Below are 25,643 nucleotides of genomic sequence, written 5' to 3'. Positions count from 1 at the left end.
CCCGCCCTAACTCGCTCAGATGTCTTTAAGAATTGAGAATAAAGGACTTAAAGTGCCCAAACCTGGGAGAATTAACATGCTCATATGAATGAGTTGTGAATGTAAATGATGGTCTCAGATCTTTGTTTGAATTGAGGGAGAGCGTAAAAACTGTAAGGATAAAAAGAATCATGTAAACTCTAGGAATAAGGGGAAAGGGAGGATTTAACACTGAAGAATAGTGAACGGAGAGAGAGGAATGCTTCCGGGCATTTCACTGGAGCTTGGTTTACCTTCATCTGTAAGACCAGGCTATAGTACTAGGGACACCAACTAGCTAGGTTTGCTCAGGTCCAAGGCATTACCTAGGACTGAGAGGTTTCCCAGGATGTGACACTTCCACTGCTAAAACCAAGAAAGCCACAGGCAAACCAGAACTGTCACCTTAACGATACTTCATATCCAATGGGCTCTAAGGAAGCTCACATTAGCCCAAAACCAGATTTCAGAGTAAAGACCTGAGGGTACCTTCCATGATCCAAAGTTACGATTCATGGGGTTTTTAGTTTATTGGAGTTCCTGCCTGCCTTCGTCTGGCATCTCATTGTGAGTGGATGGAAGGTACAGATCCATAAGCTTTATAAGTACAGTGGGCCTTTGAACAACTCGGGACTGAACTGAGCTGGTCCGCTTTTATGTGGATTTTTTTGAATAAATACAGTGTAATACTGTACACATATTTTCTCTTCCTTATGATTTTCTTAATAACATTTCCTTTTCTCTAGCTTACTTTATTATAAGAATACCATTTATGATACATGTTAATATGTTAACTGGCTGTTTATGTTATTCATAAGGCTTCTGATCAGCAGTAGCCTATAAGTAGTTAAGTTTTAGGAGAATCAAAAGTTCTATGTGGATTTTTGGCCATGTGGGGGTTGATGCCCCTAATCCCCGTTTCTCAAGGGTCAATTGTAATATTTTAACCTTCAGTGAAAGATAAACTATACCAAAAATGGACACATATTAAGTAAACTGGTTGTAATTAAAGTGATCAGTTCCTTTAAGCTTTAAAATGCTGTGATTTAATTAATGGTCATAAAATTATAAAACAGATGTTGTAAGTTTTATAAATAACCTAGTTTTTTTCCTAACTGTAAGAAACACCTACTTGTTGCCCTTGCCCAACATGTGTTGTGATTTTTCTTTCCTTGGATTCTTAATAACAAAAGGATGAGCCACTATCTATCAGGATATATTTCAGCTTTTTAATTTTCATTACAGGGTCATTCATATTCACTACAAAATGGTCATAGTACTAGTATTTACCTCCTTGAGTTGCTATAACAATTAAGTGTATTACCAGTCCCAGATGATCATTGTTTTGACAGTAATGAGCACAGACACACAGGAAGCATGGTGCACTGCAAGTCAGAATGGTAGACCCAAGCCATCAGTCAGCCCCAGCTTCGTTCTCAAGCAATGTGGTTGTGTGCAGACAGGTGAAAAACATAGCCTGACCAAAGAAACATGATACGCTCCCCTGCAGTTCAATTACAAGTACAGCATAAAGTGTTGTTTTCAGGGTCTTGACCTTTAAATAATAATTGAAGTGACTTTATTTTTATTTTCAAATGTAAGCTATTTCTGGAGGAGTAGTTACTTTATATTATGGATTCTTATTTCATTTTGGTCTTTTGTGTTCTTTATTCCCATAAATAGCACCCCATGCTGCCCCAAGCTGGAAGCCTACAATTACCCTTTTCTTTTTCCCCTTTCCCCAACTAAAGTGACCATCTTCTTCTCCCCACCCCTAATCAACTGTCTGGGTTTAAGCCCTCACTCTCTCACTCGTAGCCTTTAGCAAAAATCTATTTGCTCATGTCCTCACTATTCCATTTTTCTCGAAGAATTAAAGAGACATTTCAAAGTGCAAATAGAAACAGAAACATGGCTCCATCCTGCTTGAGGGCGACTTCCAGTTAGCGGAGGGAAAAGAACCAGCTCTAGCTCCTTAGCATGGTATACACAGTCCTTCCCACCAGCCTCTACTCCCGGTTCCAGCCATGGCTCCTGCTGCGCTCCTACCAGTTTCATGGGGATAAGAGCTGTCTCATTTATTTTTGTATACCCAGCACTTCTTCCACTCCCATATTTGATAAATGTTTGCACAATACGGGAAGGCCTGCATGCATAACAAGAAGCATGAATTTTAAAAAGATACTTTTTAGGGGAACCTTGATGGTTCAGTTGGTTAGGTGCCCAACTTTGGTTCAGGTCATGATCCCACAGCTTGTGTCTGTGCTGACAGCTCAGAGCTTGGAGCCCGCTTTGGATTCTGCGTCTCCCTCTCTCTCTCTGCCCCTCCCCTGCTCATGCTCTGTCTCTCTCTCAAAAATAAACAAAAATAAAATAAAAATACTTTTTAGCTCTAAATTTATTTCAGATTGTCACCCTGAAAGTTCAAAGTCAGCTAAAGCTCAATTTCCACACTTAGATATTGGTCATAGAAAACAATATTTTATATATAGGTACAAATATGTGTGTATATATATGTGTATATATATGTATATATATATGTGCACATAGGCATATTTCATAGAACATAAACATTTTTATTTCCTAAATATCTTTCAGGTTTTATCTACTTCCTAAAAACATATCATTTAGCACAATAAACATATTGACGTTTGTATCTTTTTGCTAGATAAAAAATGAGATGTTTTGATTAAATAGTGACAATTAAAATTTAGGAAGAATGAGAATGAAGAGGACCAAAGACCAGAAAAAAGGGGGGGGGGGTGGCGCTGGGCAAGGAGGTATTGTGATTGAAGGCCCAAGGAGTAGAGATCAGGCCAAAGGAAAACATACCTGAACACAGTGTAGCCATTACCTGATAGACTGTCTTGTTGACCTAACATGTGGCAACCCATTAGTCATCGTTTCCACCAGGTGCACTCATTATCAAAGCTACACTGAGTCCTTCCTATGTGCCAAGCACTATGCTGGGTGACAGGAGGCCTAGATGACCACGAAACAGATCTTGACTTAAGGAGTTCACAATCTAGCAGGAGAGACAAATAAGCCATCGATTATTACAATATGGTGGCATATTCAAAATGCCACGAAACACAAAGAAGGAGCTCGAGTGATGGGACCAACAAAAAGGCCAAATCAAAGAAAGCTTTTTAAGGTGTGTGTGTGTGTGTGTGTGTGTGTGTGACATGAACCAGGCCTTTAAGGGAAAACAGTGAAGGGTTATCCATCAGAGGACCCAGTGTGAATATTGTCAAGAAGTTTGGGACTTCATGGCATATGAGGTGCCAGTTGAGAGGTGGGGTGGGGATGGGGGTTGGTAATGAAGCTGGACAGGCAGGTGGAAGACAGATGATCCTGTGTGAAGGGCAATCTAAATAATGGAGGACAGAAGTCATTAAGCCAGTACCGTAATCTGATGCTCAGAAACCAGACTGAACTCAGAAACCACCCATTTCATAGGATGTCTGGTTTTTATCCATGAATCAGTAGGGAATACTTGGCAAGGCTCATTTTGATTCATTAAGTTTCAAAATCTAGAATCACGCTTTTCATTCAGTGTTGCAGATGTAGTCCTCTTCCTAACCAGTTTTCAAAATGCTAGTCAAATCGTACATAATCCAAACACAGGAATTTTCTAAATGTGGCCAGCCTCATTAGAGCTAGCTCTCTGATCTTCTTTCCAGGAAAATACGCTTTATTTGAGTATTGTGGGCTTCTATCCCCTTTTTATATTTGTACATGTATTTATACTCCTACCACTTTTATGAATGATTTGGTGTAGTCTGCGCTATTCGCTATAGAATAAAATAAAGATAAGATAGAAGTAGGAATAAAGAATTATGACTGGGAAAAATAGGAAAATAAAAAGTTCAAGGCCCAGGAAAAAAGAACACAAATGTACAGATGATGAGAGCAGATATAATTCTTTCATCAGAGCTTCAAATCTAACTCTGAGCTTCCTGGAAATCAAGCACAAAGGGGTATCCACCAGTCAGCTATCTGTTTTCACCAGGAGAAAGAACGAAGGCTAGCAGTTGATCAGGAGACCTGGGCTCTAGAACACAGAGGACTCTCTTAGGACTCTCTAATTTGTGTGACCTTGGGACAGTAACTGAGCCACTCAGTGTTTCTCATCTGTGAAATGTATAAATCATGTTTCACTCAGTCTCCTTCAGGAGGACCAATTGGAATTATAGCACAGAAGTACTCTGAATAATTTAAAATGTCACACAAACATATTTATTATTTGTAACAGACTGCTGAAAAAATTGCCTTAGGAGAATTTGCTATCTGTCTGCAATGACACAACTGCATGGCAACATCCCTGATGGGATGACAATCATGTTGACATTTACGTCAACTTACCAAGTAAATCCCACAGGACTGTCATTTGCGTGGCTTTAGTGCAATTCTTGGGAGATATCAAGTCTGCCTCTTAATAGAAACGGTATCTCTGATTCCCATCTACCCAGGCAAAAATATCTCTGTACCCTCTCACTATATATAATCCTTTCTTTAGCTATTTATTTATAGATTTATTTGGAACCTCAAGGGAGCAGAGCACTGAGTTAATCCATATATTACTGTCCCATTTATGGCACATTATCACTGCTAACACATGCAAAAATCTTCTATTGATTTTTATATCAGTTTATTCACTTCCTCCTACACCCACCTTTGCCTTCCCTCATGTACGTACTCAATTTAATATTTGATGTACATCATCTTATTTGCATATTTCCTTATAAAATATGTATTTTCCCGCATGCCTTTATTTTAATAAACTTAAACGCTGTTGTGCTCTAGAGTTCATTCTGTTTCCTACTTTCTTAGCCCTGTTTTTAAGACATACATATGGTAGCCCATGGACATCTAGTCTACTGCTGACAGTATTCCCTACGTTAACTCCCCCATTTCTCCCATAACAGATACCCAGAGTACCTTCATTTTCTTGCTCATAAATGTGTTGTCATAACATTGCTGAATGTTTCTCTGGGAATGTTTGTTTAGACTCATAAGCTTAACAATCTAATTGAAATTATTGAGGAACAACTTAAATAATATTTATTATAATAAAATAGTTGAAATGTGGTCTCGACCATCTAAGACTGGAAGAAGGGAGTAAAGGAAAATGAAATAAAGAATTTAGATGAGTTTAAAATGAAAAAAAATTACATTTTGAAAACAATTATATTTTTTTAAAATGTTTATTTATGAGGGAGAGAGTGTGAGCAAGGGAGGGGCAGAGAGAGAGGGAAACAGAATCCGAAGCAGGTTCCTGGCTCTGAGCTGTCAGCATGGAGCCTGACTCAGGGCTCGAACTCATGAACCGCAAGATCGTGATCTGATGTTGGACGCTTAACCCACTGAGCCACCTAGGCACCCCCATAATTACTTTTTATAGTAGAAAAATAATAGAAGAATCATCAATGTAGATGTGTGTGTCGGCGAAGAAAATTGACAAGCCATGATGACCACCAGTTGGCCCAGGAACTGGACCCAAGCGATTGGAGGGTCCTCACCCCTTCCCCCATGCTCCGAATGTACGCTCTCCCCACCATTCTTACAGCGGGAGCTGTTTTCAAGGACATAGCCTTGAGAGAGCAATGTGTTGTTGAGACCACCTAGGCGGTATATGTGACTAAAACCAGTTAAGGCATCTCTAAAACTTTTCTAAGATTTGGTGGATGGTTGCAGAGATCTACTCATCTTGTGGCTGCTAAGACAAGTCTCAGAGGGAGCTCCCTTGTTTACTAAACATGCTCACCTACAAATCTGGAGTGGTCTTCCTCTTTCCTCAGTCTCCTCTTCCCGTGTGTATAGGAGAGTTAGTTTGCAAACCAACAGAGTCTGGAGACTACGAGATAGGAAGAACATGGGGAAAATTGGCTGAATTATAGGAATATTCATTTTTCTTTTGATATTTCTGTGGTATGTGTAGTGGGAAGCAAAGAAGATGAAAGGCTGGCAAGATCCATGGTTGACTTCTGGAATTGATTTCTTAACTTAAATGTAAATACAGTTACATCATGTATGTTGCTTACTCACATCATATATCACACTCAATTAGGCAATAGCAATGGTCTTTCCCTCTCCCTTGCAACTAGGTGCATGAACTGCCAAGCCTCCTCTCTTCCTTGCTCTGGGAACCCAAGATCCACTCTACCAATGATTGGCCTCAGGTCATGTTTATGTTATGATTTCTGAGTTTGAAAACATTCAGTATCCTCATCGAGGGACACCTGCTCACTAAATGTACAAGCAAATATACAACCCATATCTAATTTTTTCTCATTATTTGTCAATATTACAAATCCTTCTAAACCTGAATTGCAAAAGAGGATTGAATGCCCCCTGAGCAAATTTCAATAATATGATGAGTCTGAATTAGTCAAGAGTCCTGTGAGATGCTGGTGTTCAATTTAAGGTGAACTAGTGTTGACCAAGGCATTCCACATTGCTATTTTCCTTGCTTCCACTCTTCTTCTCTCATTTCTTGTACTTTTCCAAATAACAAGGAGGAAATGTGATTTAGGGAACAAAATCATTTATGGATAATAAGATTAACCGATTGCTGAGATTGTAATATCTATCCTAATATCAAAACTCGAAGAGAGATGATCCTTTTTCCCTTATTCTTTGCCTTGGTTAATTGTTCACATTCCCAATTTTTATTTTGTGTCTCTGCGGTAAGTTAATATAATTTTTGTAACTTTTTTTTTGGGGGGGGGGCAAGGTATTCTCTTACCCAATTCCATTAGGCCTGGTCTTGAAAGTGTTTCACATTGACATCTCTCCCTTTGTTGCCTGATCCAAGTCTCAGTGCAAGCAAAAGGGAAAAAATGGGAAAATAGATGTATTTTAGTCATCAAAAGCACATGTGTTGGGGCCAGAAGCTCATTGGTGCCATTAAAATGCACCAAAGAGCAGTAAGAATTTGGATGACTCTTAGGACATTTCTAGATTCCCTTTTCCTCATTAGTACAATGAGAATTTTAGTGAGATGAGGTCTAAATATCATCTCATTCCCCACTTCTCCCACTGCTGATGGTTCTCTTTGGAGGAGTTTTCCTTTTCAGCAATCACAAATAAATTACAGAAAAGCTGTGTATCTGGATACACATAGATAGGTGTTCTACATGGTATCATTGACTGTCCATTATGTCCTGGGCATCTCACATTCACTGTTCCATTTAACCTTCAAAATAATGTTGCAAGGTATCAGTAATCACATTTTACATAAGAGAAAACAGAAATTTAGAGTGATCAAGCAAGTCGCAAGAGGACCCACAGTTACGAAGTGATGGAGCTTGGAGTCAAGTGGTTCAGACCCCAGCTCTACACTCTTTACATTGAAACATACTGTCAATCATGTAAATCAGGGCAAACCAATGCGCAGACTGTAAAGGCCAAAATTATTCTCTTTCTATTCTAAATACCACCAAAGATATGTTCAAGTGTTTATGTTGTACTAGAAATTAAGTATTCCAAAATACTTAATTTGCAAGAAGAGATGGAAAGAGAGAGAGATGCCAAACTGAGTCCATAAAGGAGTTCAGAGGAGAGGACTTTCTTTGGGCTGGGACTTTCTGGGTCGCTTCACAGAGATAATAATACTTAGTTATGGAGCCTAGAGAAAATGCCTTTGTGTGGTAAGCAGAAAAAGGGCTTATATAATTTAGGATGCTTCCAACTACATAAAAGAGATACAACTCAGCTTGGCTTAAATATTTTTTTTAAATCTTTTAATGTTTTATTTATTTCTGAGAGAGAGAGAGAGAGACAGCGTGAACAGGCGAGGGTCAGAGAGAGAGGGAAATACAGAATCTGAAACAGGCTAGGGAAATACAGAATCTGAAACAGGCTACAGGCTCTGAGCTGGCAGTCAGCACAGAGCCCAAAGCGGGCCTCCAACCCACGAACCATGAGATCATGACCTGAGCCGAAGTCAGACACTTAACTGACTGAGCCACCCAGGCGCCCCCAGCTTGGCTTAAATATTAAGGAAAATGTATCTCATACAACAAGAACTCTCGAGGTCAGATAGCTTCTGGATTAACCTCATGCTCTAGGACATCCCAGGACCCATGATTTTTCCACCCTCATGGTTTGCCCTTTTACTCCTAGTTTTCCTCATGTTTGCAAGAAAGCTATTGCAGTTCATGATAGTAAATGCAGATATAACCATATTCAGAAGAAAATATGCATTGTTTCTTCCCATGAATTTACTCATTTATTTTAAATGTTTGTTTTTGAGAGAGGGAGACAGACAGAGAGAGAGAGAGAGAAATGGGTGAGGGGCAGAGAGAGAGAGGGAGACACAGAATCCAAAGCAGGCTCCAGGTTCTGAGCTGCCAGCATAGAGCCCAACATGAGGCTCAAACTCACAGACCAGGAGATCATGACTGGAGCTGAGTTGGACCCTTAACCGACTAAGCCACCCCGGCACCCTTTCCCATGCATTTATTTTTAAGACCAAAGATATATTTCCTAGAGTCTCCCAGCAGATTTCCCTTCATGTTTCATTTGCCAGAAGATATATGCCCAAGCCTAAACCAATCACTGACAGATCAATGAGACCGCCACATTGGGCTTAGGCCAATCAGGATTAACCCCTAGAATTGAGAAAGAGCGAGCCACTCTTCTCTAAGTCTCTTGGAGGAGGGTAGGTTCCTTTAGGTAATCACAGTCCTGTCCCTGGGGAGAAGGGGGGAAGGTAATGAGTAGGTAATGAGTGTGACTACCTTGTGCACAAAGATAAGGAGGCAGCAATGCTCTGGAAAGATGACCATAGCAAAGGCAGGTAATAATGGAGACAGGTTGGATCAGCAGGTAAGTAGACCAGAATGAGAATTTTCAGGACTACAAAAATAAAAGAACTTATCTTTGGGCAAGCAGAAAGATCTATATTATTTCCTTCATGTGCCAGGAAAATAGGTTAATATTAAGGGATTTTAGCATGGTTTGTAGGCTGTCTGGATCATTAACTCTGTTTTTAATGTTCATCTCTCTCTTTCTCTCCTTCTCCCTATTTCTACACCAACATGGCTTGAACTCATGACCCCAATATGAAGAGTTGCATGATCTTCCGACTGAGTCAGCCAGGCGGCCTGTAGCTCATTTTTTAATATTCCCTAAAATCATGTCTCATTTTTTCATTTTCAGAATTGTTTTAAATATCTAATATATTGCCAGCAGTTTTCTTGTTCCCTTATTGTTGACTGTGTATTTCATGCATAAATGGTTATTTCCTGACCGTTGCTCAAAGAGGCAAAAATGTAGGGATGAAATGACAGACTTGGAGATATAAGCCATCAGGTTTAAACTCTAACACAGAAACAGACAAAAAGGAAAGAGTTTTCCAAGTTCAGTCTTGCCAAGAAGAAGAGATCTCTTGAAACTCAGCAAAAGCTTAAGGCCAATAAGTATAACAAGATATACATTAATAACACCTAATATTTATTTAGTGTTTATGTTGTGCCGAGCACTATAATAAATACTTTTCCATATACTAACTCATTCATTCCTCACAATGACCCCACAAAGTAGGTACAGGGTCTTTATCTATAAACTGGGGATAATAACTAAAGCATGGAACAGTTAAATGACATTTCCATGATCACACAAGTAAATGGCAAGTCCAAGATTCAAACTGGAGTAGTTTCATTCTCTTTCCATTATTGTCTCTTTGAGAGGGTACAGATCAGAATACAGTTTTGCTACAAGTCAATGATAGAAACAAGTCATATTTATTAAGTACTTATCAAATATCTGGCATAAGCACTTTCAAACATTTAGCATCTACTGTTTAGAGAAATCATGCAAAGTATTATTATTCCCCTTTTGTAGGTAGTGAAACCAAGGCTTAGGAGAGATTAACCAATTACGCATAATATTACACAGTACGTGACAGAGCCAGTATTCAAATTCAGATCTGAATAACTCCAAAGCCAATACCCTTACTTATGTAAACAATGGAAATAAATTCTTAGGTGAGGTGAATTACCATTCAAAGACCAAAAGAACACACAGGCATTAAAAGCCAAGTATATGCGAGACACTCTGACAGGCGCCTTTTCATCATTATTTCACTTCATCTCTGTTACTAATATTTTTTTTTAGGATTAGGTCTCACTTCTGAAAATTTGGGACGAAGTCAGGTATTGAGTATTCTTGTCCAAATAAAGATTCACGAGATATAGACTCTTAAAAAATATAATTAGTTTTCTAAAAGCTGTAGAGATTTTAAAAAGAGAAAAAAAAAAAGAAAAGAAAGAGAGGCCTAGGATGGTTGAGTCAGAAGATCTAAATTCCAATTTCTGCTGTGAAAGTAAACAGCAATGTAGTTTGGGGCAACTGAGTGTCTTCATGTACAAAGTGGCAAAGATTGGCCTGAATGATATCATTCTAAAAACAAGACTGTCCTCTTAGGGATTGCTGCAATGTATTTTTCAGGGGGAAAGCAATTCCCTGCCTCCTGGTGGCTCATGAATGTCAAAATCACTTGGCTCACAGAGTGAGGCATAATAAGAGGAAGTTGTACTTCATCATCATCTCCCCTGATTCCTACTCATATGGCCACCTCACCTTTTATATTCTTCCTTACCAACTATAACACAGGTGGCATGCCCCTTAAGTCAGACTGCTCACTCACACCATTTTCCTGTCATTCCCCTTCCCAGTCCCCTGCCTCCACTGCTATCTCCTGGTGTCTGACCCCCATTCACTTTCTTTGGCTCTTTCTCTCAACCCCTTGTACAGACTCAGGTACGCATCAAGTACTAATCAAGTGTTCACAGGGTATATCTAAGAAGGGCTCTCTTCCTCCCTGATTGTTTCTTTTAATCAAAAAGTCACCTCCTTAAAAAAAAAAAAAATCAAAACTTGAGGGGTACCTGGGTGGCTAAGTTGGTTGAGCATCCAACTTCAGCTCATTCAGCTCAGATCATGATCTTGCAGTTGATGAGTTCAAGCTCCACATTGAGCTCACTGCTGTCAGTGCAGAGCCCACTTTGGATCCTCTGTCCACCTCTCTCTGCCCCTCCCCTGCTTGCAGTCTCTCAAACATAAATATTCTTTAAAAAATCAAAATTTGAGCATTTTGATTTACATGGTTTACAGCCATGTTTCCCAAACATGCTTCATGATGGGAAACACATGTGTACTTACTCACACTATGGATCTTCAGGACCTTCCCCTGAAGAATCTAGTTCAGATTCTAGTCTATGGTGTGGTCTTAAAGAATCCATGTTTTTCACAAATATAGCAAGTGTTCTTATTATCAAGCCCATTTTGGAAAGACTCATGTGAAGTATAAGAAAGGAATCAGGCATTGTGAGGGTGACACTAGGAAGTTAAATATTATAAAACCTTAAGAAGCTTATAATCTATCTGGGAAAACTAGATCCATATATGTAAAATAATGGTTGTCAGTCCATTATAAGGTATGATAAGTAAATGCATTAGACTGTAAAAGTGCATATAAGACCAGAAGAAGTTCAGGGGGAGAAGAGAGCTCCGAGCTGGGCTCAGAAGGGAGACTTGGGTTATGCTGCTGAAGACATAAGGCATATGATTAAGTATGGAGAGCATGGAGGGAGGAGTACACGGAATGGCAGAAATGTCAGCGAACATGTAGCAAAAAGGAAATACATAAGAGTTGCTAAATTTCAACTTAATTGTGTAGGGACTGGGGAACCACTCAAGATGTTTGAACGAGGGGCCAACAGAAGAAACAAGGTTTTTAGCAGGTGAATCTGGTTATCATGTTCCTCAGTGGCTCAGAGGTTCTCACCCACAGGGCCCAGGCCCACACTACCTCAAAGCTTCTGATGTAGGAGATCTGGAAATGAAGCCTGAGAACTTGCATTTCTTTTTTGTTTGTTTGTTTGTTTGTTTTTGTTTGTTTTTTAATAGTTTATTGCCAAATTAGTTTCCACATAACACTCAGTGCTCATCCCCACAAGTGTCCTCCTTCATGCCCATCCCTCCCCCCCACCACATCCATCAGTCCTCAGTTTGAGAACTTGCATTTCTAACAAGTTTCCAGGGAATACAGATGCTGCCAGTCCATGAACCACGCACTGAGAACCACTGTTGTACCAGTGAGGGATTGGAGAACACAGTAAAGAGCTGGGGATGCCTGGGTGCCAAGACGAGAGTGGTGGTTTTAAAACCGGAATGAAAGAATAGGAAGGAATTATGAAAGAAACTGACGTGTGGTACAAATGGGTATGGATAGACAAAGCAGGAAAAAAGCGTGATAAAATTATTTAAGAGTTCAAATCGGTGGACCAAAATAGGATGGAAAAGAAGAATGTTGGAAATAGAGCCATCTTGGTTTTAGGAAGATAAAAAGTTCAGTCTGTCCTAATGAGCTGCTGCTTGAGTTGAATCCTTCTTGCTTTGTTCCACGTTACCCCTGCTCACAGACAGTTGAGCAGCAAGGACCAGCGAGTAAGGACCAAAGGAATGCAGAGATTCGCAAGAGTGCAAGGAAAGTGCTCTGGGCACTCACCGGATAGATGGGGTAATCAGTGAGTGACAAGGTCTTCCAACATGACCTGACCCAGTTAGCAAGTCTGTCCCAGGCTAAGCCCTGTGGCATTGTTTCAAATCAGTCATTTATGCAAACTCCCGCCCAAACCAGAAAATCCTGCTTGGGACTAGAACCACCACTGTTGTCCTTGTTGATTTATCTACACCTACTTGCTGGCTGTGAACCGTGACTCACCAGGCCACAGCTCCCACACTTTAGGGATGGGTGACATCTCAGTATCTCTTGTCCTTACAAGGGGACCCTTTCCAGCCCTACGGAGAATTGCGGCCAGCCTCAGAGTATGGAGAAGGAGCCTCCAGCCTGGGGTGGGGAGAATATCTGGTTGTGACAGTCAGCCCTTGGGGAGTCCCCGCCAGACGGGGGAACCAGGGATCCCCTCAGACACGGCAACAGAGTGAGGAGAGAGGACACACGCCTGCATCCTGCCCTCACCAGCTCCGAGACCCTGTGGGCACACTGGGCCACAATGTTTGCCTCTTGTGTTCTGTCAACACTTCTATGTACTTGCTCTACCATAGTACCAATGAGAACTAGAAAGTCAATACCAGGACATCTGGGCTAGAGACACCCCCCCTCCCCTCAAAAAAACTATTCCTTTTCCTTTTCCTATCACATTAGAGGAGAAACACAGAAATAAGTACCTGAAGGGCAGGAACTTCAGTTTACTTCATTTATTTGAATATAGACATACTTCGCGTAGGGGCATGTATCATGCGATGCCTCTGTGGAAAGGCAAATCCCTAATTCTGTATGAAATCCTCCCTGTCAGTCAAAGTTACAACTGGAAAAAATGGTCGGCCTTTGTGAACATCCTTCATTCCTAAAATCCAAGTGTTGCAAAGTAAGTCACTTGGAATGGGTGGTGGCCATGAAGGACATCTTATTTTGTTTACCACTCTAGGATTATATCAGTCCATTGTGCTAGCTAGGTTGCTGATATACCAATATTGTTTGTCTGTATGTATTCAACCAATATTTATCAAGTGTCAGCTATGGACCTGGCATTATACTGGGCTCTGGGAATACAGTAGAACAAAACTGATGAAAAGCTGTGCATCCTGGCAACTGGTATTATACCGAGGTGGGGGGGGGGGTGGCGCGTGGAGAGATAAAGTAAAATAAAAACAAAAATCTAAATCAAGTATAGGGAATGTTAGGATAAATACACAAAAAGTAATAAAGCAGCAAGGAAGGGGGATGTGGAGTGGAAGGGGATGATGGTTTTAAATAAGCTACTTCAGGAAGGCTTCATTAGGAAAATGACACTTGAACAAACACAAGAAGATGAGGGAAGAAGCCTAGTGACTACTAAGGAGAAAGCATTATAGAAGAGGAACAGCAAATCCAAGACCCATAAAGTAGGAGCGTGCCTACCGCATTCAAGATATGGCCGCATACAGCAGGAGCCCTATCCTTCAAAGACTTGGGCATTTATCTGAATTAGACAGGAGTTAGTTGGAAGGTACTGAGGAGACAGCAAAGTGCCTGACTCATATTGGAACAAATCATTCTGGCTGTCCTATGAAGAGCTGAACATGTAGGGACAAGAGTGAAAGCAGAGGGAACAGTTAAAGTTATTGTACTAACCCAAGGTGATGTAGGTGCTGGTGGTCAGGAGAGCCTTTGTCTCCTCCCTAAGATATTAATTAAACCTTACTCACAAAGATATTAGGTTGGCCACCACACATCAGGGATAGCTTAAATGTAAACCCAAATTTCAATCGCCAAATCTAGTATCAAATTGTTGACAATAATTTAAAAAATTCCATGATGGTATCACAATCTTTATTTATCTGTGGATTTCTGTTATTAGTTGTTTTAGGACAAATATTAATTTCCATTCCCATCAGTTCTGAATTATTTTACACAAAACAAAAAAAATAGGGAAATACCAGGGTGCCTGGGTGGCTCAGTCAGTTAAATGTCCGACTTCAGCTCAAGTCATAATCTCACAGTTCATGGGTTCAAGCCCCGCGTCAGGTTCTGTGCTGTCAGCTCAGAGCCTGGATCCTGTTTCAGATTCTGTATCTCCCTGTCTCTCTGACCCTCCCCTGTTCAGGCTGTCTCTCTCTCTCTCTCTCAGAAATAAATAAAATAGTAAAAATAACTTTTTAAATAAAAAAATAGGGAAATACCTTATACATTCACATATGATATTACACAGGAATCAAAAATTATATTTATGACGGTTTAAATGAATTAGGAAAATGCTAGAGAAAGGTAGGTGAAACATAAGGAATATAAAGTTATAAATGGTACAAATATGCCAAATGTTAATAGTAATTAACTCAGGATGATGGTACTGGGAGTTATTTATGCTTCTATTACACTTTTCAAGTAGATTAAGATGAGACTATCATTTTCCTTTGATAGTAACATTAAGAAAAAAAAACACTATTGAGCGATTCACAAGCAGAAGCCTCCATCTATGGTTGCTTTACATCTACCCAACAAGATGAGATGGAGGTGGTTTATTTAGGCTGATCAGAATCCCACCAAAGGGAAGAGAGGCAGCATGCCCAAGTCCCCAAAAATATGCAACCCCAGTGTTCCTAACCCGTCTCCAAAGATGTCTTTTCATATCACCCCATGCTTTACCACCAAACTCCTATTATGTTTTTCTCCATCTAGTCCATTGTTGTTCCATGACTAATTATCATTTTCCTCAACTGCATATGCTTTAAAAAAATTTTTTTTTGGTAATGTTTATTTGTTTTTGAGAGAGAGGCAGAGTGCGAGCAGGGGAGGGGCAGAGAGAGAAGGAGACACAGAATCTGAAACAGGCTCCAGGTTCTGAGCTAGCTGTCAGCACAGAGCCTGACGTGGGGCTTGAACCCACAAACGGCAAGATCATAACAGGCTGAAGTCAGACATTCAACTGACTGAGCCACCCAGGCACCCCTCCATGTTTTGTTTTGTTTTTTAAGATTATAACATCCTTAAACTCAGTGGAGACTTTGGAATAGAGTTTCCACTAGATCCTCTGCTCCACTTGATAGAAAGCCAACTATGTTACTGCCTCGTGAAGCAGCAAGAATGTAAACAACCATTCACAACCACCTCATTTCCCCTAGTACTACAAGGGCTGACCTTATTGTCTCAAATGTGCTAATTTAGTATTTTTCTAATAACACAGCATACAAATTAACTCCATAATATGCATATATATGCCTCTACAAACATTGTAACATAATAAGCATTACTAAACAACTAATTAATACAGTTACTAATACATTTCGCTCTTCAAAACAATACATTTTTTCTCTGGACAAGTAGAGGAGAGCGGAAGAAAGGAAAAAAACAAAGAGGAAGGGCAAAGAACTGTAGAAAGCATCCCAAAGTTGTTTGTAATACTTTGGGAAAGTAGCATCAATTAAAAACCCTCAAAAATGCCATGAGAAGAAAAAACAGAATATTTTTATAATCTCTGTGTCTCTCAATATCTAGTAGTCCTAGGAGGCCCTGAACTACAGGTTAAGAATCTCTGACTGAAGCAAAGTAAGAATGAATATTGCCGTACCTTCTTATAAATTTTAATTAGTGCTACTCATCATGTATTTTTAGCCCTCTTTCTGGACACATGATCATTACATTAAACCATGCAGCTTCTTGAGCCAATCAATTGTGAAAAGGATGGACACAGAACCCAACGCAGGGCTCAAATTCATGAACTGTGAGATCATGACCTGAGCCGAAACCAAGAGTCAGATGCTTAACTGGGGCGCCTGGGTGGCTTAGTCGGCTAAGCGTCCGACTTTCGCTCGGGTCATGATCTCGCGGTTCGTGGGTTCAAGCCCCGCGTCGGGCTCTGTGCTGACTGCCAGCTCAGAGCCTGGAGCTTCTTTCGGTCTGTGACTCCCTCTCTCTCTGACCCTCCCCTGCTCACGCTGTCTCTCTCTCTCTCTCCTAGAAATAAATAAAACATTAAAAAAAAATTAAAAAAAAAAAAAAACAAGAGTCAGATGCTTAACTGAGATACACAGGTGCCCCTTAAAGGGCAATTTTAGAAAGCAATCATTTATCATGCTTTCCCTTTCTGTCAGCCACAGCAAACAACAGTGGGGCACCAGATAGCCTGGGTCCAAGAGTAAGGGCAATGCAGAGCAACATCTTACTCCTCCCTCTTCCACAGACATAAGTGAGAAATAAAGTTTCATGGCTTAAAGCTATTGATATCTTTCAGGATTACTTGTTACCATGGCAAATCTAATCTACCCTGATTGATACTGATACTTGTTTAAGTTAATAGCAAATGCTGGTGTGAAAATTGAAAGGAAATCTCATTTAGAATGAGAGTCAGGAGGTTAGGTAGTGGGAGCTCTTATGCCCTAACACTGTTGTTAATTATAGACCGAACAGGAAGAGGTGGACCTAGCACATGGACACTATTTTGGTATCCCAGTAAGAAGAAAAGCTTTCCTTCTTCTCCTGCAATAGCTTAGCCAATGAAAAACCACTACATTTAGAAAAAAATTTTTTAATGTTTATTTTTGAGAGAGACAGAGACAGAGACAGAGACCCCAAAGCAGGTTCCAGGCTGAGCTGTCAGCACAGAGCCTGACAGAGGGCTTGAACTCACAAACCTGAGATCATGACCTAAGCCAAAATTGGACGCTTAACTGACTGAACCACCCAGGCGCTCCTAAGCCACTACATTTTAAACTGCCACTTTACTCCAACAGAATTTTTGTTTTTACCAGCCTTCCAAATGTCCCCCTTTCCTCTGCAAAGGTACTCCTCTTCTTTATTCTGTGGACTTGCCTACGGTTCTGCTATAGCTTGCTTGTTCCAGATTGCAATTCTCTGCTACTCCCAAATAAAGCCATCTTTTTCTGGTAAAATAACAGGCAGTTTTATTTTTTAAAATTAACACTGGCTTACTCTGGAATTTCCAACAAGTGAGATCAAGCAAATCGGAGATCATAAAGGCTAACAAATTGACAAGAAGTATAAAGAGTAAACATTGCAAGCTTCAGACTGCTATCCTTAAAATGGTCTGCTCAGAAGCTGCCTTTGGCCAGAGGCTAGGAACTCAGATTTCAGGAGTGTTCCCAGCATTGCCTAAATAATGAGTAGGATCCTGTGCCTGATTTGTGAGGTTATACCAAAAAAAAAAAAAAAAAAAAAAAAAAAAATCAATGAAAGCAAAAGCTGATTCTTTGAAAAGATCAATAAAATCAATAAGCTTCTAGTCAGACTAAAAAAAAAATGGAGAAGACACAAATTACTAATATCAGGAAAAAAAAAAAAAGACCTAACTACGGATCCTGTGGACATTAAAAGGATACTAAAGGACATGAACAATTCTATGCTCACAAATTTGATAAACTTGATAAAATGGACCAATTTCTTGAAAAACATAATTTGCCAAAACTCACGCAAAAAGAAATAAACAACCTGAATAGGTTTGTATTAAAGAAATTGAATTAATAATTCATGACCTTCCAGATGCGTTTCTAGAACCAGAGGGGTTCACTGGTGAAATCTACCAAATATTTAAGAAGAAATTCTCTACCGAGTCCTTCTCACAAGACAGAAGCAGAGGGAATATTTCCTAACTCATGCAATGGGACCAGCATTACCTTTATACTGAAACCAAAGACAGAGGTGCCCAAATGGCTCAGTCGGTTAAGTATACAACTCTTGATTTGGCTTCAGGTCATGATCTCATGGTTGTGGGACCAAGCCCTATTGGGTTCTGTGCTGGGCATGGAGCCTACTTGGGATTCTTTCTCCCTCTCCCTCTGCCCTTCCCCTGCTCATGCATGGTCTCTCTCAAAAAGAAAACAAATCAAAACAAAAACCAAAAAATCCCCCAAAAAACAAAAAACAACCAAAGACATCACAAGAAAACTATAGATCAATATCTCTCATGAATATAGATGCAAAAATCCTCAATAAAATATTAGCAAATGTATAAAAAGAATTATATACTACAACTCAATGGGATTCATCCCAAGTATGCAAAGCTGGTCCAACATTCAAAAATCAATTAATGCAATCAATCACATCAATGGCTACAAAACAAAACTCACATAATCATTATTAATAGGTGCAGAAAAAGCAATTTACAAAATCTAACATCAATTCATGATAAAAACTCTCAGGAAACTAAGAATAAAGGGGAACTTCCTCAACTTAATAAAAAATATCTATTAAAAAACCCATACAGCTAACTAACATCATAGTTAATGGTGAGAAACTTGAAGCTTTTCCACTGAGATCAGAAACAAGGCAAGAAAGTCCCCTCACCACTCCTCTCAACAGCATACTGGAAGTGCTAGCTAATACAAGAAGGTAAGAAGGGAGCCTGGTTGGCTCAGCTGGACAAGCACATGACTCTTGATCTCAGAGTTATGAGTTGAAGCCCCATATTAGGTATAGAGATTACTTAAAAAAAAAAAAAAAAAGACCAAAAAACCCAAAACATATGCAGAATGGGAGGGAAGAAATAAACAGTCTTATCTGCAGATGACAATTATAGAAAGGTTGCAGGATATAAGGTTAATATACAAAAGTCAATCATTTTCCTACATAATAGCAATGAACAAGTGGAATCTGAAATTAAAAAACACAATACCATTTATATTAGCACACTTAAAAATTAAATATTTGGGAATAAATCTCACAATATATATACAAGGTCTATATGAAAAAAGCTACAGAAATAAGTCAGGCAGAGAAGGACAAATATCATATGTTTGCACATATAGGAGGATTAGGAGGAACTTGACGGAGGAACAAGGGGGAGAAGAAGGGCGGAAATGGTGGGGGAAAGGGAGAGAGGCAAACCATGAGACTCTTGAATGCTGACAAAAACTGAGGACTGATGGATGTGGGAGGACTGATGGATGGGCATGGAGGAGGGCACTTTGGGGATGAGCACTGAGTGTTATGTGGAAACTAATTTGACAATAAACTATTTGTAAAAAAAAAAAAAAAAAGAAAAAAAAAGAAAAAAGCTACAAACCTCTGATGAACAAAATCAAGGAAAAATAAACGGAGAAATATTCCAATCATGGATAGGAAGACTTGATAGTGTCAAAATGTCAGTTCTTCTCAGAGCACCTGGGTGGCTCAGTCAGTTAAGCGTCCGACTTCGGCTTAGGTCATGATCTCACAGTTCGTGGGTTGGAGCCCAGCGTTGGGCTCTGTGCTAACAGCTCAGAGCCTGGAGCCTGCTTCAGATTCTGTGTCTCCCTCTCTCTGACCTTCCCCTGCTCATGCTGTCTCTCTCTCTCTCTCTCTCAGAAATAAATAAAACATTAAAAAAAATTTTTTTAAAATGCCAGTTCTTCTCAACATGATCTACAAATTGAATGCAATCCCAATCAAAATCCCAGCAAGTTTTCTTACAGATATTGACAAACCAATTCTAAAGTTTATATGGAGAAGAAAAAAAAAAACCTATTAATAGTCAACACAATATTGAAGGAGAAGACAGAGCTGGAGAATTCATACTGTCCAACTCCAAGACTTACTATAAAGCGACAGCAATCAAGAAAGCATGGTGTTGGTGAGGGAAGAAACAAAATTTTGCTAATTCTCCACAAAAATTAATTCAAAGTGGATCACAAACCTAAATGTAATATAAACTGCAAAACTGTAAAACTCTATAACACAGCAAGAAACATGACTTTAGGTACGATGATGACTTTTCAGCATTAAAAATGTCTAATCTGTAAAAGACAATTATCAAGAAAATGAGAAGACAACAGAATGAAAAAAAAATATGTAAAGATATCTGATAAAGGACTGCTACCCAAAATACACAAAGACTTCTTAAAACTTAACCAAAAAAAAAAAAAAAAAAACACCCAATTTAAAAAATAAACCAAAGATATCTCACCAAAGATGTTTTATCAGTTGGCACGTAAGCATATAAAAAGACTCTCCACATCATATGTCATCGGGAAAATGCAAAATAAAAGAAAAATGAGATACTACTTTTAGAATGGCTAAAATGCTGGTTAGGATGTAGAGCAACAAGAATCTTCATTCACTGCTGGAAGGAATGCAAAATGGTACAGCCACTTTGGAAGACAGTTTGACAGTTTCTTACCAAACTAAACATACTCTACAAAGAATTCATCAAGCATGTTCCTTGGTATTTACAGAAAAGAGTTGAAAACTTATGTCCACAAAAAACCTGCACATAGATTATAGCAGCTTTATTCATAACTGACAAAATTTGGAAGCAATCAAGATGACCTTCAGTAAATGGATGGATAAACTGTAGTACATCCACATAAGGGAATATCATTAGGCACTGAAAAGACCTGGAGGAAAGTTTTTTTTTTTTTAATGTTTATTTTTGAGAGAGAGGGACAGAGAGGAAGGGGGGGTCGGGAGGGGCAGAGAGAGAGGGAGACACAGAATCTGAAGCAGGTTCCAGGCTCCGAGCTGTCTGCACAGAGCCCGATGCAGGGCTCCAATTCACAAACTGTCAGATCCTGACCTGAGCTGAAGTCAGACACCCAACCAACTGACACACCCAGGCACCCCTGAAGGAACCTTTTTTAAGTGAAAGAAACTAATGTGAAAAGGCTAGCAACTGTGTAACTCCCAACTATATGGTGTTCTGGAAAAGGCCAAACTATCATGACAATAAAAAGATCAGTGGTTTCCAGGGATTATGGGATAGGGATGGAACGAGTAGGAGGAGCACAGAGAATTTTTAGGGCAATGAAAATTCTCCATATGACAGTATTATGATGGAAACTTGTCACTACACATTTGTCCCAACCCACAGAATGTACACCAGCAAGAGTGAATTGTAATGTAAACTATGTACTTCGGGAGATTATTATGGTGTGTCAATGTAGATTCGTTTAAGAAATGTAGCAGTCTGGTGGGGGATGTTGATAAGGGGGGAGATAGTGCATGTGTAAGGGTAAAGGCTATATGGGAAATCTCTGCACCTCCCCCTCAATTTTTCTGTGAACCTAAAACTGATCTAAAGAAGAGTCTTAATTTAATAAAAAATCTATTGAGGGGTGCCTTGGGTGGCTCAGTCAGTTGAACGTCCAACTCTTGGTTTCAACTCAGGTCATGATCTCACAGTTGTGAAATCAAGTCTTGAGTCAGTCTCTGCGCTCTAACAGTATGGCACCTGCTTGAGATTCTCTCCCTCCCCCTCTCTCTCTGCCCCTTCCATTCTTGCACTCTCTCTCAAAACAAAAAAACAAAAGTCTAATGCATTCTAAGAAAAGAAAAGAAGGAAAGGGGGCGGGGGGGATGTATTAGATTTAGTCCCAAAGACTCTAAGACTACACTGGTAATTATCAATTGCCAAACAAGTCATACAGTGAGGGCATGCCCTATACAACTTATACCACAGAAGCTAGCATGATACTCTGAACACCAAAAACAATAGATATTATGAAGAATCAAAGGAAGAATTAAAAGAACCTGTGCAGCTCTAAAACTCTGGACTGTATCAGTGTCACAAAGCAATCAGGAAATCTATTTTAGAATTCAAACCCTTTGGAATTTTCTTCTTGAAGACTCTTGTGTCTTCCCTTAATTCAATTTTTATTAAGAATTTTGCTGCCACACCAGTAGTGCATTAGCTTAAAGTAAATAATTATACATTTTTTTTACATTTTAGTATCATTTTATGCTACAAAGCTTTATTTACGTAGTTCTTCAGAATATATTTCAGTTGTCCATCCACTATTCTAAGTGTGAAATGATATCAAATAGAGTAGATTTACAGGAAAGCATAAAAGAGAAAACAATTCTACAACTTAATATATACAGTATCATTAGTGGTTATTATTTTTACAGTTTTCTTTTGAGAATAATCCACTGAATTTTTCTGCCATTGACATTCAGGGTCAAGTTGTCCTTAAGAGCAGTTTCCAGAGAATCAAGAATATAATAGTCCAATATACTTTTACAGGTGATATTTGACAGTTTGTGAGTAGGTGCAAATCATTTTTTCTCCCATTTTTTTTCAAAAGTCTTGGATGATGAAGTGGAATCATGACCTTCACCACTATTATATCGGTCATATAAAGTCTGAAATTAAAAACACACACCTGTTTTGTAATTTTTTTAATTCAATGGATTATCGGATTAATAAAGATAACATATTCGAATATGAGATGAATTTCTCTCTTGTTCTTATAACTGCAAAATTATTTTATAAACCATTGAAGATAATTAAGAATTGTAAACATCTAGCCTGGCCTAAAATTCTATCATAAGATACAGCTCAATCTTTCTGTAAAAGAAATGTACCGTAGCCATTATTAAGTATAAATATGCATCTTCAAGCCCTTCTTGATCTCTCTTAGTTTTTCTTAAATAAAGCTAGTCTTAGATAAATTGCTATACTTTAAAATACACTCATCAGGAAATATACTATCAGATGGTATTTCAACTAATAAACAGATGACATTAAAAAAATACAAATTATTATATAAATAGGCATAACCAGCTATATTAAAATCTATGTATTTTTTTAAAGGATTTAAGGCTAAGCCAACATCTAACTTATGAAGATGAGTGACATCTCTGTCTTGAAGGAACACATAACCTTAGTGACAAAGGAAACTGACCTCTATTTATAAAAGGCTCTAAATAATATATTGATAGACATTTAAAATATGAAGATATGAAATAGAGTAAAATTATAAAACATATTTTGTTCCATTTAAATTCCTAAAGCCATTGATTTAACCATCAGCACTTGAGAAAATTTAAGAAAAAATTTACCTTTATATCATGAATGCAAATACAATAGTGAACATATAGTAAATTCCTCCAGAAATGTGTCATGTTCTTGACATCTTAGATAGGCTTTACCATACCCAGAGAGCTAAAAGTGTTTTTAATTTAAGCTCCCATAATTTTATAACAATGTTATTACTGAAATAAATAATTAGTAACTGCTAATCAACCAGTGGGCAATAAGCATACCTAGGGCTATAGAAATGACAAGGTGTTTGATGGCAACGAGATCTAAACATGGTGGTATAGACATAAACACTGGGAGGCTGAACGGTTTGAGGCATTCACTTTGAGAAGTGTTCTGACTGCTATACATAGCTTTAAGTCATTACTTAACAAATACTGAGACTTTTCCAAGATGGCTTAACAAAAAAAAAAATGGCTAGAAGAAATGAATTCAAAAGCTGTGTTAAGAATATTGTTGATTCATGGGGCGCCTGGGTGGCTTAGTCGGTTAAGCGTCCGACTTTCGCTCCGGTCATGATCTCGCGGTTCGTGGGTTCAAGCCCCACGTCGGGCTCTGTGCTGACTGCCAGCTCAGAGCCTGGAGCCTGTTTCAGTCTGTGACTCCCTCTCTCTCTGATCCTCCCCTGCTCACGCTGTCTCTCTCTCTCTTCTAGAAATAAATAAAAATATTAAAAAAAAAAAAAAAAAAGAATATTGTTGATTCAAAAACCAGATTGCGTTTTAAATTTATCCCAGTTGAGACCTGACAGCAATCTTAGGTATGCACCTTATATGACAATCCACTTTCAATTGTGCTATCTGTACAATAAGACTATAAATCAAGTAAGTCTGTATTTGTCAAAAAGCACATGTTAAGTATCTAAATGTAGAAATATATTTCATAGTTTCTGACGACTGGACCAACTCTTCTTTGGAGTACCTGTTTAAGTGTCTAATTCATTAAACCATACAAAATAATTAAAAGTAATGTAGATAGAGAATAGACATTCTTACTTTCGCAGCTCTCAAAATGGAGTTGGGAGAATTCAGACCAACGAGTTGGCCCAGGACATATTTCATTTCTTCAGTGGTGCCCTTAGCCATCTGATTACCTGTAAAAAAAAAAAAGAAAAAAAAAGTAATAATTAACATACTGGTACCAATAAAAAATATAAAATACACAAATACATTCTGTTTAACAGCACAATGGTGGCTGGCTTTATGTAATTTATCATTGATCATAGCTATTTACCAAGGATAAGTAAAAATGAATGCCAGCAAGTAAAAAAAGTGATTTCATATATTTTAGTATTTTAGAATAAAAGGAACTTCCTTAAGGAAGGAGGAAGGCTGGAAGTAGCCCATGCAAATTCTGATTTTGTTATAGCTAAAAATCTGTTTATATTAGTAATTAGTATAATTACTTAGTATAATTAATATAATTACTTAGTAATTAATTAGTAATCTAATAAACTTTTCAAAGAAGTACCTGGATGAGTTTGAATTTGAACATATGGATGCGCCAGAAGCTCAGGAATGGATATCCTCTGTTTAGGGTCCCTTATTAAACAACACTATAAAAATAAGGATTAATTTTTTTTAAAAATCAAGTTTGCTTATGTAATATTGATATAAAGTATTTTTCAAGATTGCACCATACTACAGAAGGTGTTTTCTAGATAGCCCAATTAGAAATGACAAGATTCCACAAGTCATCTCTGCAAAACTCCCAAGTATTCATAGCTTTTAAAAAACACTTTCAAAATAAGCTTAACACAACTTAAAAAGTTAAGTCATTCAACAATTCCTTCCAGCAGACTAGTTATATCTATCTATGCCAGATTTCAACTATTTCTTGTAAGCAAACAATTTAAGTATATGAAATCTCATTCTTCTATATCCATACAGTATTAATGTTACCTTTAACACATCTTGAAGATCTTTCTCCGGGATATCAGGAAATTCGATTTCATGATTAGGGTCAATTATAGCGTGTAATTTAGAAATCTGATTAATTATATGCTGAAATGGTGTCTTCCCGTAAGTCATATAGTACAAAATGCATCCTAAGGACCAAACGTCACTTTTGGGGCTTATCTAATTAGGAAAAAAAGAAAGAATAGTAAGTTGCTGTTATTTTAACATAAAATTAAATGTAAGAGTATTTTATATACACACACATAAACATATATTCCCTACCATTTAAAATTATAACTAAACCTCAATGAATGTGCAAGTACTAGGTTAAGTTTACATGAAAAAACATCTTTCTCTAGTTTTTGCTATATTTGGTTATTTTATCAGGACATGAGCTTTACTTTAAGTCTCTCAACAAACTCATAATTAAAATATTTAAACCAACACATATTATGTTCTTGTCAGC

General features: G+C 38.4%; 1 protein-coding gene across 4 annotated transcripts in view; it reads right to left on the bottom strand.

Moving 5' to 3' along the window:
* Positions 1-22,334: 22,334 nt before the first annotated feature.
* Positions 22,335-25,643, bottom strand: part of TTK (TTK protein kinase) — a 39,245-nt gene continuing 35,936 nt past the window's right edge. For all 4 annotated transcript variants that reach the window (XM_039216429.1, XM_039216430.1, XM_039216431.1 and 1 more), the window contains 4 exons: positions 25,181-25,357; positions 24,750-24,834; positions 24,275-24,372; positions 22,335-22,600 (listed from right to left, as the gene is read on the bottom strand). In XM_039216429.1, the coding sequence (XP_039072360.1) occupies positions 22,514-22,600; positions 24,275-24,372; positions 24,750-24,834; positions 25,181-25,357 (447 nt within the window). In that variant the 3' untranslated portion in view covers positions 22,335-22,513. The remainder of the gene's footprint in view (positions 22,601-24,274; positions 24,373-24,749; positions 24,835-25,180; positions 25,358-25,643) is intronic.

The sequence above is a fragment of the Hyaena hyaena genome, unplaced genomic scaffold (genome assembly GCF_003009895.1).
Source record: "Hyaena hyaena isolate Hyena2069 unplaced genomic scaffold, ASM300989v1 scaffold_633, whole genome shotgun sequence".
In the NCBI taxonomy this organism is placed as follows: domain Eukaryota; kingdom Metazoa; phylum Chordata; class Mammalia; order Carnivora; family Hyaenidae; genus Hyaena; species Hyaena hyaena.
This window is presented reverse-complemented; position numbering and strand designations above follow the sequence as displayed.